The following is a 16,135-nucleotide window of genomic DNA, read 5'->3' as shown; positions in this document are numbered from 1 at the left end:
AAAGGCTACAGGAAGATCTTACTGGTTTGAAGAATTAGGCTAGAAAATCAAGAGACAGTGTGTGACTCACCGTAGTCTGTGTTCTCCGGCTCCCAACAGTTTGAAGGCCAGAAGTAAGGAGACTGATGAAACAGGAAGGGATGAAAGAGACACAGCTTTTGTTTATTTGCTCGTGAAATCAGCATGAAGTCCTTTTGAAAGTAACCCATAATAGTCTTTTATATGAATGTTGGAATTTTATTTCTTCCATCACCCTTGCTCCCTCCACACTTCTGCACAAAGTCAAAAGACGACTCGTTTCTTTGATGATGATTCATGATGTCCGTTTGCTGCACATAACTCTCTGGGGAGTATTAGAAGCTATATTCTCTCTCTCCATATTTAATTGTCTTTTGCAAAATGATATTATCCATTCAAAGTTCTTTCCAGAGCCTATAAATAATGGATCACTCCCATCTATCATGCATTCTTAATAACAGGGCAGAGTTAGAAGTTGGTGGTACTCAAACACATTTGTCATAATGGTAATTAGCCTAAGAGCTAACGCTGACGCTGATGAACGTACTTGTTTGAATATAATGAACAAAGGGGGTTATCATGCTCTCATCCTGTATCATTACTGTCATTCTAAATTTAGAGAGTATGTGCGCAAATTTGTGACAAACAACAGAAGAGAGTGGTTATTCAATCTAGGTCTTCCACCAAATAGGGCTATTTATAGACCAAGAAACATCCCCCTGTCTATAATCCAAGCATTTCAAATGCACCGTGGACTGTTTGAATGTTCTGATGACGTGGGCCTGTTGCATCACGACAACATCAGAGAGAGTATTTTTAGCCCTCGCTGAATGAGCAAGTGTGACACACGCTGCCCTTCCTGCGCAGGCACAATAATGGCTTTTAATCCTGAGCAATAGAGGTGAGGATAAATGTATTCAGAAGTAGATGATGGAGGGGAGGGAGGGCAGGGCAGGATGGGTAACAGGGAAAAGTGCAGAGCCAGCGTGTGGCCGGCTCAGTGCCTCCCATAGGGGAGGCTACCACGGCCGGCCAGAATGAGATGCTAATGGGTCAGTCACAGTAATGAGTCAGAGCAGAGCAGGCCCCGTAGCTGTCAGAGGGACCTGTCAGAGTTCATGCTGGATCAGATGGAGCAAGAAATAACACCCCGTTGACAGGCTGCACGGGTTGCCTCTGGGCCCCCGTTTTGCAGCCCACTTTCCGCTCTGACGCAGTGTCCAGCAGGGATCTACAGTACCGACCTTGGTTAGATGAGTAATAAGCTTAGAAAGGATTGCGTTCATTATCATCACGCGATAAACATTTGCCCCATTCACCTTATCAGTCCATACTCAAAGGCCTCCAAACATACAGTATATCAAGAGCTGTCCAATGGTTGAGTTTTCATTACCTGAAAACGATAAAGAGTTCCATCATCTTTTAGTGTCAGGACGTGATCGGAGATGGGGAAGATGTAGCCGTGTGCAGCGACCAGACTCCCAAGGTGAATAGCTTCAGCTGTTGACATGAGAGAAGACATACAGACAGATATGAAACTACAGTCTCCTTCAGTTATTCACGTTTCTGTGTTGTGCTTACTTGTAGGACAGTGACATACCTGGATCCTCAACAGTCAGGTTTTTCATCAGCCACTGAACAATGTCTGCACCTGGAATTCAAAGAAGGCCACTGGTTAGAAGTATCACTGCAATCATTTCAACAGAGCTTAAATCAACCGTTCTCGGAGTCCATCCGCTAACTCATGACAATAATACCATGCTGCAGGGAACGATAGCCAACTTTTCAGGGTTCAGGTGTGGCCACAGTTAACCAGTATATGACCTGCAAACGACGGACCTGAAGTTTGCCACAATAGCATCATGATTTCCATTTGTAAAAAGTCAAAATACAAACTTGTTCAAGAGGAGAAGACAACAGCTTTGAAATGCCTGTTGAATGAAAGTCAGATCAACTTCTAACTCATTCGAGGGAGTCAGGAAATCTAAACGCTGATTGGCCTTTGTGACACAGTGTCAGGCAGATTTGTTGCTCAGGTTGAAGTTTTTGATCCAATGGACTGTAAACTGCACTTGCAAGCAGATATCTGTTTATAGAGATGAATACATTGTTGTTCGATTATGTTAGATGGAACCTGGGTTGTCATCACTGTAGATTGTTTTCCTGCTTTTGCTCTCCATAGGACTGTTTTTCTTGCAAACACTAAAGCCTGCTCATTAGTGAGCGGTTGGTGTACGTTTCTTGTACAATCTGTAAATCATAGACAGATATGAGCTTTAAGGAAGCTTCTGTTATGTTTGAAGTCAACTAGATATCACAATGTAAGCTAACAGGTGTCTCATCCCCACAGTCTTTCTCTCTATTTCTGATCCTGGACAGCAAAGTATTTTTGCAGTCTGTGTCATTGGCAGAGTGAGATCGTGAGGCCATCTGGCCTGAGGGAGCCATGGGAAAAAGTGACTCCAAAACAACCTCTGGGAGAACAGGAGTGTCCCCCTCATCCAACACTGGTGACTCATCCACACACAGACACATTAAGGCGTACAGTGCGTACACACAGAGGGACAGATAGTAAAGAGAGAGGGAGGGGAAAAAAAGCTTTTCTGCAGTGTGACAAGGGCAGCTTCACACCGCAGGCCGTCTCCTCAGTGCTGAGGTCTTATCGGCAAAGACATCATCCGCCTCCAACCGTAGTAGCTGCAATTTAAATGAGCCCAAAAGGTCATATTTGCTTTACTGATTCTGTCTCGTAGGGTGAGGCAACAAAACACACACACACACACACAAGCACATACACACAATTATCATCACATCAAGGAGAGCAAGCCCTAGTTAAGGAAGAATCACAGGAGGAAATGCATAATGTGAAAATGTGTCACAGCAGTCAGTCACAGGCAGCTTCGTACAGTTAACAGGCATGTACACACACACACACACACACACACACACACACACACACACACACACACACATCTAAACACACACACTTACCTGAAACCACACTGGGGATCTTGGAGAGGAAGCTTTTGACAGTCCGGATGGATACACCTCCTGCATTCTCATCTTGTATTCGTGTCACAATGTCTTCAATCTGAGGAGGGGGCAGACAAAGATTTGTTAAAGGTTCAAATAAAATAATGGAATAAATGTGAAAATGAGTTGCCCTCTGTCTTTTACAACAGCCTTAAAAGAGAAAAACAGCCAATGTCAGGACAATGAGTAATTTTCAATTATTACAGGAGCTATTTAAAGTTTGAAAATTACAGTTTCATTTTAATGGATCCAACAGACAAGGAGAAACATTAGCACCAAAGGCTGCACACAGAAAGAAACTGAACAGAACACAGCTTTCTTTTCTAGCTTTACGTAGTCTGAAGCCCCAGGTAAAGATACCATGATCAAGGATCATGAAGATGGTTACCATCTGTCTCTGTTAACCCAGGCTTTCTGCTTCAGACTGTGCGTGTCTGTATGAAAGGAGGTTGTTTCTACACTGTAGTGGCCGACACTTTCGAGACTGAGAGCACGACATACTTGTGAGTTGGCGTGTCTTACTGCTAGTTTGCAGAATGATTTCTGTGCTAATCATATCTCCAGGTTCCAGCTCTGTTCCATGTTTTGCTTGTTTGTGCACAGGAAACCATGGCGACCCCAAGTGTGTTTTATCAGAACGTATTATTAAGCTGGAGTTGGAGATGATAAATGTTGAACAGCAGTTTATCATAGTTCAATAATTTCAAAGAAGAAGAGAGAGGAGATGTCGGAGGAGAATGTTACAAATGCAGGAAACATGATGCTACCCACTGGACCAATCACAGGGCTTGCGGTCTGCGTTGTTTTGACATATAGTTAATTCTGAGGAGGTGACTGTCCGGCTACATGGGTGGGCTTCTGATGAGGTACAGGCCCCCAACAGTTAGTTGGCTGCTAATCAATGCTGCGTTTGAAAACAAAGTGAATCAAAACTGAAAAATGTTAGTCCATAAAACCAAATCAATGAACTAAAAGAGGCTAAAATACTCAGATCTGAAGGAAACAGCAGAGTGATTGTTATTTAAAGTAAGCCCTGTTAAACGTTACCTAGTTGTGTGTTCCAGATAACATTTAGTTAGAGCTGCTAATGTCATACATTTCTATTTAACTCTGGCATTGTCACAAGACAAATGAAGATACATTTTGATGTTATACTTTTAGCAATCATTGCATTAGGCATGCTTTTTGGTATAAACTCGAAGGTCATCCAAATGTGTCTTTTTCTTATCTAAATATTCTCCTAGTGTAATCTCTAAGGGATTAGACATAAATGTAAAACCTGAAAGAAAGTGAACTCTTGACACCCTGTTGAAATCACTCCTTAAAGCTTATACTATGATTATAGATGGGGCTTAGGTCAAAGGTTAAATGCATTGAATAAGTATTTGAACGTAGCTCCATATTGGAGGGATTGGAGTGATTTACTCAGCCTCTACAACGGCTTAAGTAAGGAGCTCTCTGGCCAATTGAAAAAGGCTGTCACAGCTACACCCCAGAGACAGAGATAAACATCACACCTCCATCACAGCCAGAGAACCCACACACACTACACACATCACACAACGGCAGCCTGAAATTAGGCCCAGCATGGCTCGACTCGCCACTCGGCTGCTACAAAAGGAAGAGCACATACGAGTAAACAAGCAAACACCGAGCCACTCAAGGACATCGACATTTGTAAACAAACATATAGAAATCCATTCACAGAGTCTTACCAACACAGACATGGAGAAACGTGATCTTTTTCTACAGAATCTATGTTTGGTTAAGTCCTTCAGCAGGTTGTTTATTAGCAGAAATAGCCAGGTTAGGTCCCATATTGATGTGAGCAGTGTGTGCTGTTGCATTATTGTGTTCCACTACAAATCAATAAAAAAATCCTGATTTTGCACACTTAGCTTTAATATCAGCAGCACATCATACACGGTGCAGTGGCTGCTAAGGTTGTTGTGCTGGCTATTAAATTCTTTATGGCTCCCTAAGCATCCGACTAGTACGTAAGCACACTTAGAAGCACACACACACATACACACTCACTTCTTGAGTATGACAAAGCTGATTAGGTACATTTTGGAGTTCAACTCATGGCCTCGACACACTCTGATTTAGAGGAGCATCTTCTGCTCCCCGTCATCTAAAATAGGCTATACTCCCCTCTCACCCCTCTACATCACAATCACAGACACACGGCATGATGCCGTCCTGAAGCTCAGGCCGTTCAAACACAATTGTGGACCCTCTCTCTCCTCTCTCTTTCCACCTTCCCTCACTGTTCATTCATCATTTAACGCAGCAGAGCTCAAGTTCCACTACCATACCGAGGAAAGAGGCTCTTAAAGCTTGAACTAAGCATACTGTACATGCTTACATTACACTATTTTAAGCCCTGCTTGGTAGGCCTGAGAGATCCAAACATTGAGAGTTCAGATTGAAAAAGCTCTACAGAAGTTTAAGGATTGCCACCGGATGTGGATCAGGATGAATTTGAACAGCTGATTATCCTCTAGCCTTTGGTTATGATCAAATAACTGCTAACATAACATCCTCTTCTATCAGCTTTTGGCCTACATTGTGTGTTGTGCTACTTAGACTATGTTAGCTTGCTATACTGCTTGTTATATTGATATAGAGCTCTCTCCATATTGGTCGCCTTTACAATGATCAAATGATACAAATCATGCAGTACTAAAGAAGACTAAAGAAGACTAAATCTAGTGATTAAGAATATTTATTCATTAGGAAAGTGTCTACTGATAAAGCGGCTGAGAAGCAGGGTCAGTATCTCATATGATTACATATAATGTGACTCTTTTGTACAATCAGTGGAGTCTCTGCTTGCCAGCTATTAGAGGGAATGCAGGTTTGAGGATTGTCACATCAAATACAATATGATACCATACATTTCATTTAAATACAATTCAATACGATATGATTCGACCATAGACTGTATAAAATATGTACGTAGTATCCGTGACGTCACCCATCTGTTCCTGAGAGCTGTTTTGAAGCAAATCGACGGCAGCAGCCATATTGGTAATGCGGAACTCAACTAGGCAGAGTGTGACGTAGTGTGAGCCTCTTAGCCAATGGCTGTGTGTTCCCGACCGGGAGTCACGTCAGTCATGTCCTTATTTGGGCAAAACTCATAATCTTAATATCTTCTTAACCGTCACGTTAGAAAAAAATTCACCCCCCGTTCAGTGTGTGCCATTAGAGAGATTAGCGTTGTAGGGCCAAGCCGTTTTTTGAACCAGGCTGTAAACATGTTTATTAATGCTGCAAAGATCGTCTTTTTCCCATTCATGTCTATGTGGTTTCCGGTGTTTCTGCAGCCAGCCTCAAGCGGATTTTCGATGTATTGCAGTTTATATCACTTCCGCATTGGCTTCATTGTTTGAGACCGGAGTTTGCCGCTTGGATTCGATTCAATACCATACTATATGACACGATACAATATGTTGCGATTCCATACGATACAGTAGGTTACGATAAAATTCAATACAACATGATATGATATAGTAAAGTGAAATATAACAGGATGTGGCACAACATGATGCCATATGATACAATAGGATTCAATACAATACGATGTGCTTCAATCAATACGATATGATATGATACTTAAGTATTTCACACAATATAGCATGACATGATACAAGTTTGACTTTATTTTATTTTAACTGTCTTCAGAAATATATTTTAAAAGAATTGTTCCTTTAGAGTTCTTTTAGGGGAATTTTATGTCTTTTAAAATATGTTGTATTTCTTTATCTTGACTTGTGTGTTTTTATGATCTGCCTGTTTTATTTGCTAACCATTTAAAGCACTTTGTAACCTGGTTTTGAAAGGTGCTCTACAAATAAAATTATTATTATTATTATTATTATTAGGTTGAAAAGTGTGCATGCAGAGGCTTACAGAATAATCACTCTAACACATTTTTCAGACCACTTAATAGAGGTTCAGACGTTCAAGCTTTTTGACAGCCTCAATTAGAAATACACAGTATACCTGCCTGACCCATTGTTCTTCTTAATTTTCAATTAAGCAACATTTTGTCTTCTTAACAGCAAAATATCTAATACCTACCCTCAGAGATCTCTTAGTCAGAAGAATAAAGGTCAACATGGTTTGATGACATTGTAAGACAGTGCTAGATCATGGGAGTTGTAGTCCCCCTTGTAAAAGAATGATATTGCCAATGAAAATCTCAGGGAAAAATCAAGTTTATGAACAAGATACCATATTAAAGTTGTTCTGATTAATGTTTATTCCCCTTTGTTTTGTTAAAATAAAATTATCCTTAAAAAGTGTCAACTGACGATAAATGTATTCCTTTTCCTGAGCTGGAACTCAACGTTCTGGATAATGTTAGTACACAGCACAACAAATCATAGTTCCATTAATTTTCAGGTATTTTAAAAAATATAATATATTAAACCTTTAAAGTGATAGTCCGGCAGAAATCCAGAATATTTTGAGAGGAGTGGATAGCAGGGTAAAAAGAGGACAACCAGTGGAAAGTGCAGCGTGTTTCAGCACATTTACTCAACCACCATTACAATCAAAGGTAATCATCCTCCCTGGCGTAGCATTAAGTGGATGATTCATACACGGGGCCCATAAATCTAAAACAAAACACCCAGATGTGTATGGATTTAATAACACACATAATGCAGAGCAGAGAGGAGGGTGAGAGCGCTGCGATACAAGACAATTATCTATCTCTCACCATAAGCTTTAGCGTGCATCTTGGCATGAATTATTGAGCATCCACTGTGGAGAATTACTGCTCCAACTCTTGTTGATAAATCTCTCACATGAGGGGAGGAAGAAGCTACATCTGCCCTCTGTGTTGCGAACAGAGCCTCGGTACTTTGGGCCTGCTTTTGCCGACATGTGAGAATAAAGAGTTTTACACAAAGGGCACCGCAGATTAACACTGAGACAACAAAATCTCCCCTTGAAGATGAACCCTCCGCGCAAAGACAAGAGGAGAGAAAAGCTTTGAAATCAGCTCTGTTCGATCCAGCTCTGAAGGACTCCCCAAATCCCCTGAGACACAACAACACGGAAAGGATTAAGTCCTTTTGTTCTCTTCTAATAATGGACATTGGACTGGGTTTAGCAGTATAGAAAGAATGACTCATTATCTCCCTATAGGATGACAGCAGACAAGAAGTACTTGGCACAGCAGCTGGAAGAGCACATCATATCGCCTGCGTGTACAAGTTAATGGTGTTTGCAGCTTGGCATGGAGGGGTTTCGAGAGCTGAAAATTGCTGCTAGCATGCGATAACAGCACTCTGCCCCTCGCTACTGCTCTCTATAAATGATTATCAAGAGAACACTTGTGTGTCTTGCCACCGTGTGTTTGCCCTTCGCTCCACACGTGTGGCCAAATTTGTCCCGCTGGTTGTTGGTGTGTTTCATTTGTCCATCTTATCTTTTATGCTCTGAGGGCAAGACATACACGCTATATGTCACATGGGGGAGAGTGAGGTAGAGAGCTAGAGGCGAAGTACGACAATATAACAGCTTCCAGTTAATAAAAAGCATTTATTCCATATTAATGTCAGGAAAGGTCTGTTCAATCTGAAGTCACAGCTTCCTGAAACAAGGTTTTGTAATTGGGATTTAATGAAGTGAAATAAAGCCGTCTAAATGAGAGCATCAGAGGCATAAATAACCATGAAGTAAAGCTTTATGTGGAACTCTGAGTGGGAAAGTACAGAAACATTCACTCCTAATTGAAACTCTGTGCCACTTTTCCAAAAATGGCCCCAGACGAAGCTATTAAAAACTGGCCCAGTCTTCCGAAATGAGACAGCTGCTGCTAAAAGATGTATCAGGCGGTAATAGCGTCATTAATGATTCAGCAGTCATCAGGCGGCTCGGGCTCACTTGTCATTGTTGAAAGACGTTTGGGTCTGTGAGGGAAAAAAAATGACGGACGCACAGGTGACCGTCCAAAAGATTAATATCTCGCCTGGAGATAATAACGATACCTCCAAGATGAAAAAGTGATGGAGGGTTTTCAAGATGGTCAAACTATTCTCAAAGACCTGAAGTGAACTTCGTAAAACTTGTTCAAAAGTTATCTAAAACTATTTTACAACAGAGCAAACTTTTTCGACTTCAGCTGAAGCTCTACTCCATAATCCAAGACTGAAGACTATAACAACATCAATATTGAAAATGCATTACGACTTATGTGAGGCATTATGTATAGTGAGTGGTGGAGGGTTATGTGAATTAGAACCCTGACAGGGTGAGCAAGACTCTGACACAAAGCAGCGTATCTGTTGGGTTTCTAATTTCCACAACCACCTGCTCACTATACATTACACTGCTTATTACCAACTAAAGACATGAACTAGTCTACACCTACTACAAAATAAATAATAAAACAGGATTCTATTGATTTAAAAATGTTTGTAATAGTGCAGCTAAAAATGACAAAAATAGTCCCCATGATTTCACAGTGGGTAACTCTAAACTGACAACAGATCAGCCTTCCTGCAGTAAAAATAAACATTTCACTGAACATCATTATTATGTTATTAAATGCATGCTTATTTGTGATCATTCTGATTGAACTGAACATTACATCACACAAGGTGCACTAAACCTCTGCAGAAAGATTTACGCCCATATTTCTGTCCTCATCCAGCCCTTCTTCTCAGAGCATAACAGTTTTGAACCTTAGTACAAGAATCAGGCAAGAATCGGGTCCCAGCTTTAACAATGTTCCCATCATCACTACTACACTAAATGAATAGTTACAGTTACTCTGAACTTAGCTTAGAGAAATACTCATCAGCTCTGCTGTAATTGCCCTGATTACATGTCAGTTGCTTGCTCCACTTTTTCTTCTCAGAGATGTTATGGGCCTGTTAGCTCCTTAGGCTGTTCTCACATCTGTGCCCAGTAACTGTCAATATTTCCCGACTGCCAACCAGCCTGAAACAGACACTAAAAAAAGCCTCTATGTTGTTAGGCAAACTAATTTACAATGCTAAGAGAGACTTGCCTTTTTGCCACAGTGTCAACTGGCAGAGGTGAATGTAGAATATGTGTGATCAGGTTGTTCCTGGTGTCACTTTTGCTGTGAGAATGAATCACTGTTGACAAATCAGAAGCAAGTATTCAATACTGTTGGGTTATGATGCAAAATGGTTTTTGAAATGACATTATCTGGCTGTGAAATGTATCTCCTAAATGAAAGAAAACTCTTTATTTGTTTATATTAGGAGATAAATTAATATTGTAGAGTAGTAGGAGATTCATTTGAATACATCTCACACACCATGATGGTATTCAACATATTTTTCAGTCATCTAAACAATCAATAACACACCAGGAGTCTCAGCAGTTCAATGCAGTCCTCTAAAGTCGGATTAAAAAAAAAAAAATACATGTACGGAAAGAGAGCTTCTACAATAGATGGAAATAATGTTTAACATGACTATAATAATCAGACCCTGGCATACCTCTCAGGTACTGAATGTAAGGAATGTACTGAATGTATACTGAAAGTATTTCATTCTAACACTGTGGAGGTAGGAGGCAATTTCCCGATAGCTGCAGCTATTTTACTGCAATTCCAAGAAGAAGAACAGATTCAGATTCACTTTGTTTCCACTGACAGCAATGAAGAGAGCCACATCTCTTGACATGAAACAGGAGCTGATTTTTCATAATGCTTAATTATGATTCATTATGTGAGGCCTTGGTTCTCTGTTTTTCTTGGACATAACAAACTTTAAATCCTTCGTTGTCTCAAAGCACTCCAAATTAGCATATTTTGCTCACTCTTTTGTCTTTTTGATATATAGTTCGTACAGCTGACAGCTGCAGGGTGTCTGAGCTGAGTTGTCCAGCCTTTTACTCTAAATCTGTTCTGTCACAGTGAGCGGTGGCTCACAGAACAGCACTACCAAAGCATGCTTTCACCCAGAGTGAGTTGTCATAAAGGCTGTCCTTTGCTGTACTTATGTTTGCAGACACTTGTGGGCTAGTAGAACATCAGCAGCATACTAAGCTCCCTCTGCAGTGGATCTATGTCCTTCATTTTTTTCCATATGACCCCTTGTTATTTCTGTCCCATGATTTATTTCAGATTTTCTGTTGACATTTAATTTCTCTCAGAAGATAAATATAAGTTTTATTGTCTTCAAGTTCTGCATTAGTACATATCACAGTTTTTTTTTCAATCATACGTTTCTTTCCTGTTCTGTCCTCTACATCAATAAAGTACTTTTTATATAAAATACCGCTCACTAGTTCTTCACTCCAGCTTAGTTGGACTGAAGGAAAGAAGTGTGAAAGAAAGAGTGTAAAACTGACTGATGTGGTTAGTCTGATAACTAGTTTTATTAAGACAGTTACGATTAGCTGTGGAGTTGCCAACGCACACTTCATAACACCAGCACAGAGATATTAGCTACAACAAATGAAACATTTATTGAGCTATAAACTCCGGTCGGCATCATGAGCAGAAAATAAACAAAATTGAGCACATGTTTCAAACTGATTTTCCTGCACTGTGTTCGGAGAACTGCTGCTCTCAAACAGACAAAATCCTCACTAAAAGCTGTATCAGCACCCTAGGGATGCAGAATCCAGATGGAGCATAGAGGCCACAGACACTATTGTTCCTCAGAAAAGGTTTATCCCACTCCACATTATTATAGTAGTATAGTATAGAGTAAGTCACAATATTATGACATTATTTACCTCATAAATATTCTCCAACCTAAAGTTTTCCAATGGTGCCAACAATCATTTAAAGCAAACAAAACCTGACTTTGCAGAAGCAGAAACTGTTCTATAGATTGTTAGTAGATAGGTGTTAGTGCAAATTCTGGTTAGTGAAGACTTTGTCAATTAAAACTCCTCTCCTCTTCTCCTTATGAGCACAATTTAAAAATGTAATTCCTGCAAAACCTTGAGTAATTACCTGTGCTGTCAGCATTAATGCATCAATCGGGATGCATAAGGTGTGTAGTTAATGGTTCATTTTTTTAATCATGTGCTGTCTTATTTTCCCATAAGTATGCCACATTTCAGTCCATGCAAATAAAATATCACCTAAGTACTTCAAGTCTGAGCAACCATGCAGGTGCAGCAAATCAGGCTGATGTCAGTGGGCAAATGCATCACAAAGTCCAGCAGAGCACTAACTTGGACTGTGCTGATCACCATGGACCTGTGGATGAGACTACATGAAATGAATTAACAGCCAGTGCCAAATTGGTGGCAACCATAGACTGTAAATAAAAGGTGGCAACAGACAGCAGGCCATTCAAAATGATGGAAGACTCAGGTAAGTCCTCAGGTTGGTATGGTGAGTCAGTCATATGCCTCATTGTTGCAATGAGTTTCACACACACAGGACCAGTATAACACAGAGACCAACCAAGTGGAACTCCTGAAAAGTGCAAAAGTTGTCACATCAACCAGGGATCACTGGACGTCAGTGAAAATGCAAAATAACAGAAGTATATAAATGGGATTAAAAAAGCAATTGATTACTGAAATTGAATCTCTGGGATGAATTAAGAAATCTTTTGGCAGCCCTATATATATATATATAATAACATGTATATCATTGCATCAATCCTGTCCTAGACTGTAACTTACAGGACTTTAAATTATGAAATAACTTCTAAAAGTACACAACCTGTCACTTTTCTTAGTGCCATAGTGACCTCTGCACCATACTGGGTGCATAATTAAGTGAGTTCCAGCTGGTGTGAGGAGCCCGGGAGACGGAGGTGAGAATAAAGCCTGCTGGAGAGAGAAGATCCCCCCTAGCCTCTCTTTCTCTCTCTCACCATCATCTCACTCTCAGAGTATTGCCAAGTGACTGTGAGACGCACACAGGGAGCCATGCAGCAGACTGGAAAAGCCCTGCCAAACAAGTGTGATGTTAGAAACCTTCACTGCTGCAGAGATGTGTGAATTAATCACTCGATCAGAGGCTTGCACATAGCCACGCACGTGTGAACACACGCACGAAAACTTAAACAGTTGCCTCCAAGCTCACGAATTCTCATCATTTCCAATGAAGAACAAAAAAAATCACCTGCTGCCTCTAATATTGCATACCAGTGAGGCATCAACCAGTCCTAATGGCTCTAAAAGAGACATATTCACTGATCCATTTCTTCTCCAAATTGCCTTCTCCACAGGAAAGCCCTGCAGGGAAAGACTTTTTCTTTTTCTGCAATAAACAAATGTTTTCTCATCAGGTCCTGCAGCTGAAAACATGAATATTATTCACTAATATTTTCCCTTTTGCCACTACCTCTCATGTAATCCCTGCAATCATTAGTGGCGATTGATTGTAAAGGCACTACAGTTAATTGTCTGGAGGAAAGGAATCCTTTTCACTGAAACGCAGTCTCTATGTTACATCATCTCCTGGAAAGCCGTGAAAGCAACCTGTGTTTTTGTGCCAGTAGACATGTTTACAATCCATTTAGGCATTAAAACCTTTCACTGTCATCCTCTGCAATAATGTCACAATCAATCTCAAAACCCATAATATACCAGCTGATAGGTTTATACAGTACCTCAGGGAAGGATGGCCGACTTTAACAGTGAAGCTAGCAGCTTCTAGACTTCCTTTTCACAGCATTGTTTATAGTCAGGTTAGCAACCTGAGAAGGGTGTAAGATCAGATCAAAATTAAGTGAAATTTGCCCCTCCAGATATTTAGCACCACCCCCACCAGGAGCACACCTTCATCTGTTTCAGGCAAAGTCTCAGTTTCACTGTAAATAGTAAGGTACACAGAGATATCGTTCTGGTAACTTCAGCTGAATGAACCTTTGCCAAAATAACATCACAATGCAGATTTGAAAAAAGTAAGAAAGGAAGGTTTGTCAAGTCTGTCTTTGAAAGGAGATAAAACAACTTCTATAAGACTACTTTTCTTGTTCCTGATGCATTCAAGTAACTTTGGAAATCTAAACGTTGATTGACTTTTGCAGCACAATGTCAAGCAGATTTGAAAAAAGAAAGAAGATATTCTAATTGAATTTGTGATCCAGATTTTTGGCAGTATTTGTATCTGATTATTGAAGCTTTGCACACAGAAAAGTAATACACAGAAGCATGCTAACGTGACTGGTCAGTGCTACTTGGAATACACACAAACACAACAAAAAATAAGCACAAAGTTTCCCAAGTTCAAATCCAGAACCCCATCCACAGATTCTACATATTTGGGTAGAATCTGTAACTCACAATTCTCAGTCACATTTTCCTCTAGTCAAGCATCGCCCTGCGTATTCAAGTGTCATTTAATCACATAGCAGGCATTAGCTGTCTCTTTATCTCAAGTGGCCACAACACAATAGAGACCCTGTCCTGACAAAGAGGCCCAGAGGTACAAAACAGCACGTTGTTCAAGGAGTCCAATTAGCTGATGCTTGATTAGCCACAGGGCCGAGTGCACCCAAGGGAGACGTGCTCAGATGCAGAAGAGTCTGACTGTTGAACCACCGGACCCATATGTTGGGACGGAGCGTGTTGATGAGGATGTTTGTAGCTTGTTTGGGCCAGTCGAGGATCCCTTATGGTAGCTGACGTGGGTGCAATGAGGAGATTTGGGAAACAGGGATGGGTGGGTGCATGTGTCAGCCTAGATTCTCCATCACCATGGCAACACAGAGGCAAGAGGAGCTGAAGCAATTAAAAGTTTGTCAAGTTCGGCTCCAGCACGGGCAAGAAGCCAGCTTGACTAAATTACAATTACAGATGGGGCTCTTTGCACGGGAAGGGGGGGTAATCTTGTTGTCCGTGCTTTCTGACTCCTTTCTTTAAAAGACTCGAAATAATAAGCTCCTCCAAATCAAAAGAAGATACTTTGAAAACAAAGCTTAGGGACAAAATACAGATGGAAATGCTGCTAAGCTAAGACAGGCTACATCCTAGAGAGAGAGAGAGAGCACAAGCCTGCCCACAAACCACAGTGACTCATCAGGTCACCTTTCTGTTGATGAGACTCAAGGAGGACAGAAAAAGATCAGCTCCCCTCTTGTCCGTGTCTGTTGTTAGATACTCCACGGGTTGCTAAGGGCTCGAGTGCAGGCAAAACAGGAGTCTGAATAGATAGTCCACTTTAAAACAAAGTGGCCTGTGCAGATACAGAGGCTACTTTTCAAAGAGACACTGTCTGAAATGAAGGGTATCAGCGGACACACATTTGACTGGCTGCTTTTGGAGGCTACTTAAAGTCTGAAAATTGTCTCTACGTATAATCTACTGAATCTTGAATGAGAAGGTCTGACTACTGTTTGTAGTTTGTCTGTAGTCTGACTAGTATTGACCAATCAGGGTTCAACAGCCTTTTGGATAAGGAAGCAAAACAGTGTGTATAACAAAAGAAAGTGGGGGACAATCCACTGTAACATCCTGCCTCCTTTTGGAGGTAATCTGACGACATAATATTTATATAACAGATATCTGCAGGCAAACACAGCTAACAAACCATTCTTGATCAAACATGTCATTTTAAGTAACAAATGTGCTTGATGTTGTGTCATGAAAGCCAATAGTTACAATTTTCACACATCCTGGAGTGCATCAGAAATGATGATGCTGACCTCCATTAAAGGGATATTTCAGTGTTTTTGAAGTGGGTTTGTTGTATGTGTTTTATATTTCATTTCTGACAGGCGGAGGAGCACGTCTGTTACCTCTTTTCGACCAACGCAAACCTGGTTGTATTTCCAGGCTGGTGCTTGTGCTGGTTCAGAGCTGGTTGAACTCGTGAACCAACACGGCACCCGTTTGTTTTTCCACCCGCTCAAGCCCGTGGAAGAGGCACGTCATGACGTCAGATTTACGTGACCGCTTTTCCCAGCAGTGCTAGCGCAAACTTTCCCTCACAACAACAACAATGGTGGACAACTGCATCTTGTCTCCTCGGCCGACCACTGCTTTGCCTTGGAATCCATTAGTCTCCTTTATATTTCGCTGCAGGACAATGGCGGAAACATGTTACTTTTTGATCACGGCATCCCCGCCCCTCACCCCTGACGTAAGCGGTTTCGCAGTTTTAGACCAGCAA

The 16,135-nt window shown here is 40.9% G+C and overlaps 1 protein-coding gene across 2 annotated transcripts in view; it reads right to left on the bottom strand.

Annotated features, from left to right (window-relative positions):
• Positions 1–16,135, bottom strand: part of LOC117805803 (regulator of G-protein signaling 6) — a 50,503-nt gene that overhangs the window by 12,519 nt on the left and 21,849 nt on the right. The window contains exons 2-5 of one of the 2 annotated variants that reach the window (XM_034674359.1): positions 3,010–3,109; positions 1,619–1,669; positions 1,412–1,518; positions 71–122 (exon numbers count right to left, since the gene is read on the bottom strand). In XM_034674359.1, the coding sequence (XP_034530250.1) occupies positions 71–122; positions 1,412–1,518; positions 1,619–1,669; positions 3,010–3,109 (310 nt within the window). Of the gene's footprint in view, positions 1–70; positions 123–1,411; positions 1,519–1,618; positions 1,686–3,009; positions 3,110–16,135 lie in introns of those variants that run through there. The other variant, XM_034674358.1, reaches the window with a different exon arrangement.

Source organism: Notolabrus celidotus, chromosome 22 (genome assembly GCF_009762535.1).
Source record: "Notolabrus celidotus isolate fNotCel1 chromosome 22, fNotCel1.pri, whole genome shotgun sequence".
NCBI lineage: Eukaryota > Metazoa > Chordata > Actinopteri > Labriformes > Labridae > Notolabrus > Notolabrus celidotus.
This window is presented reverse-complemented; position numbering and strand designations above follow the sequence as displayed.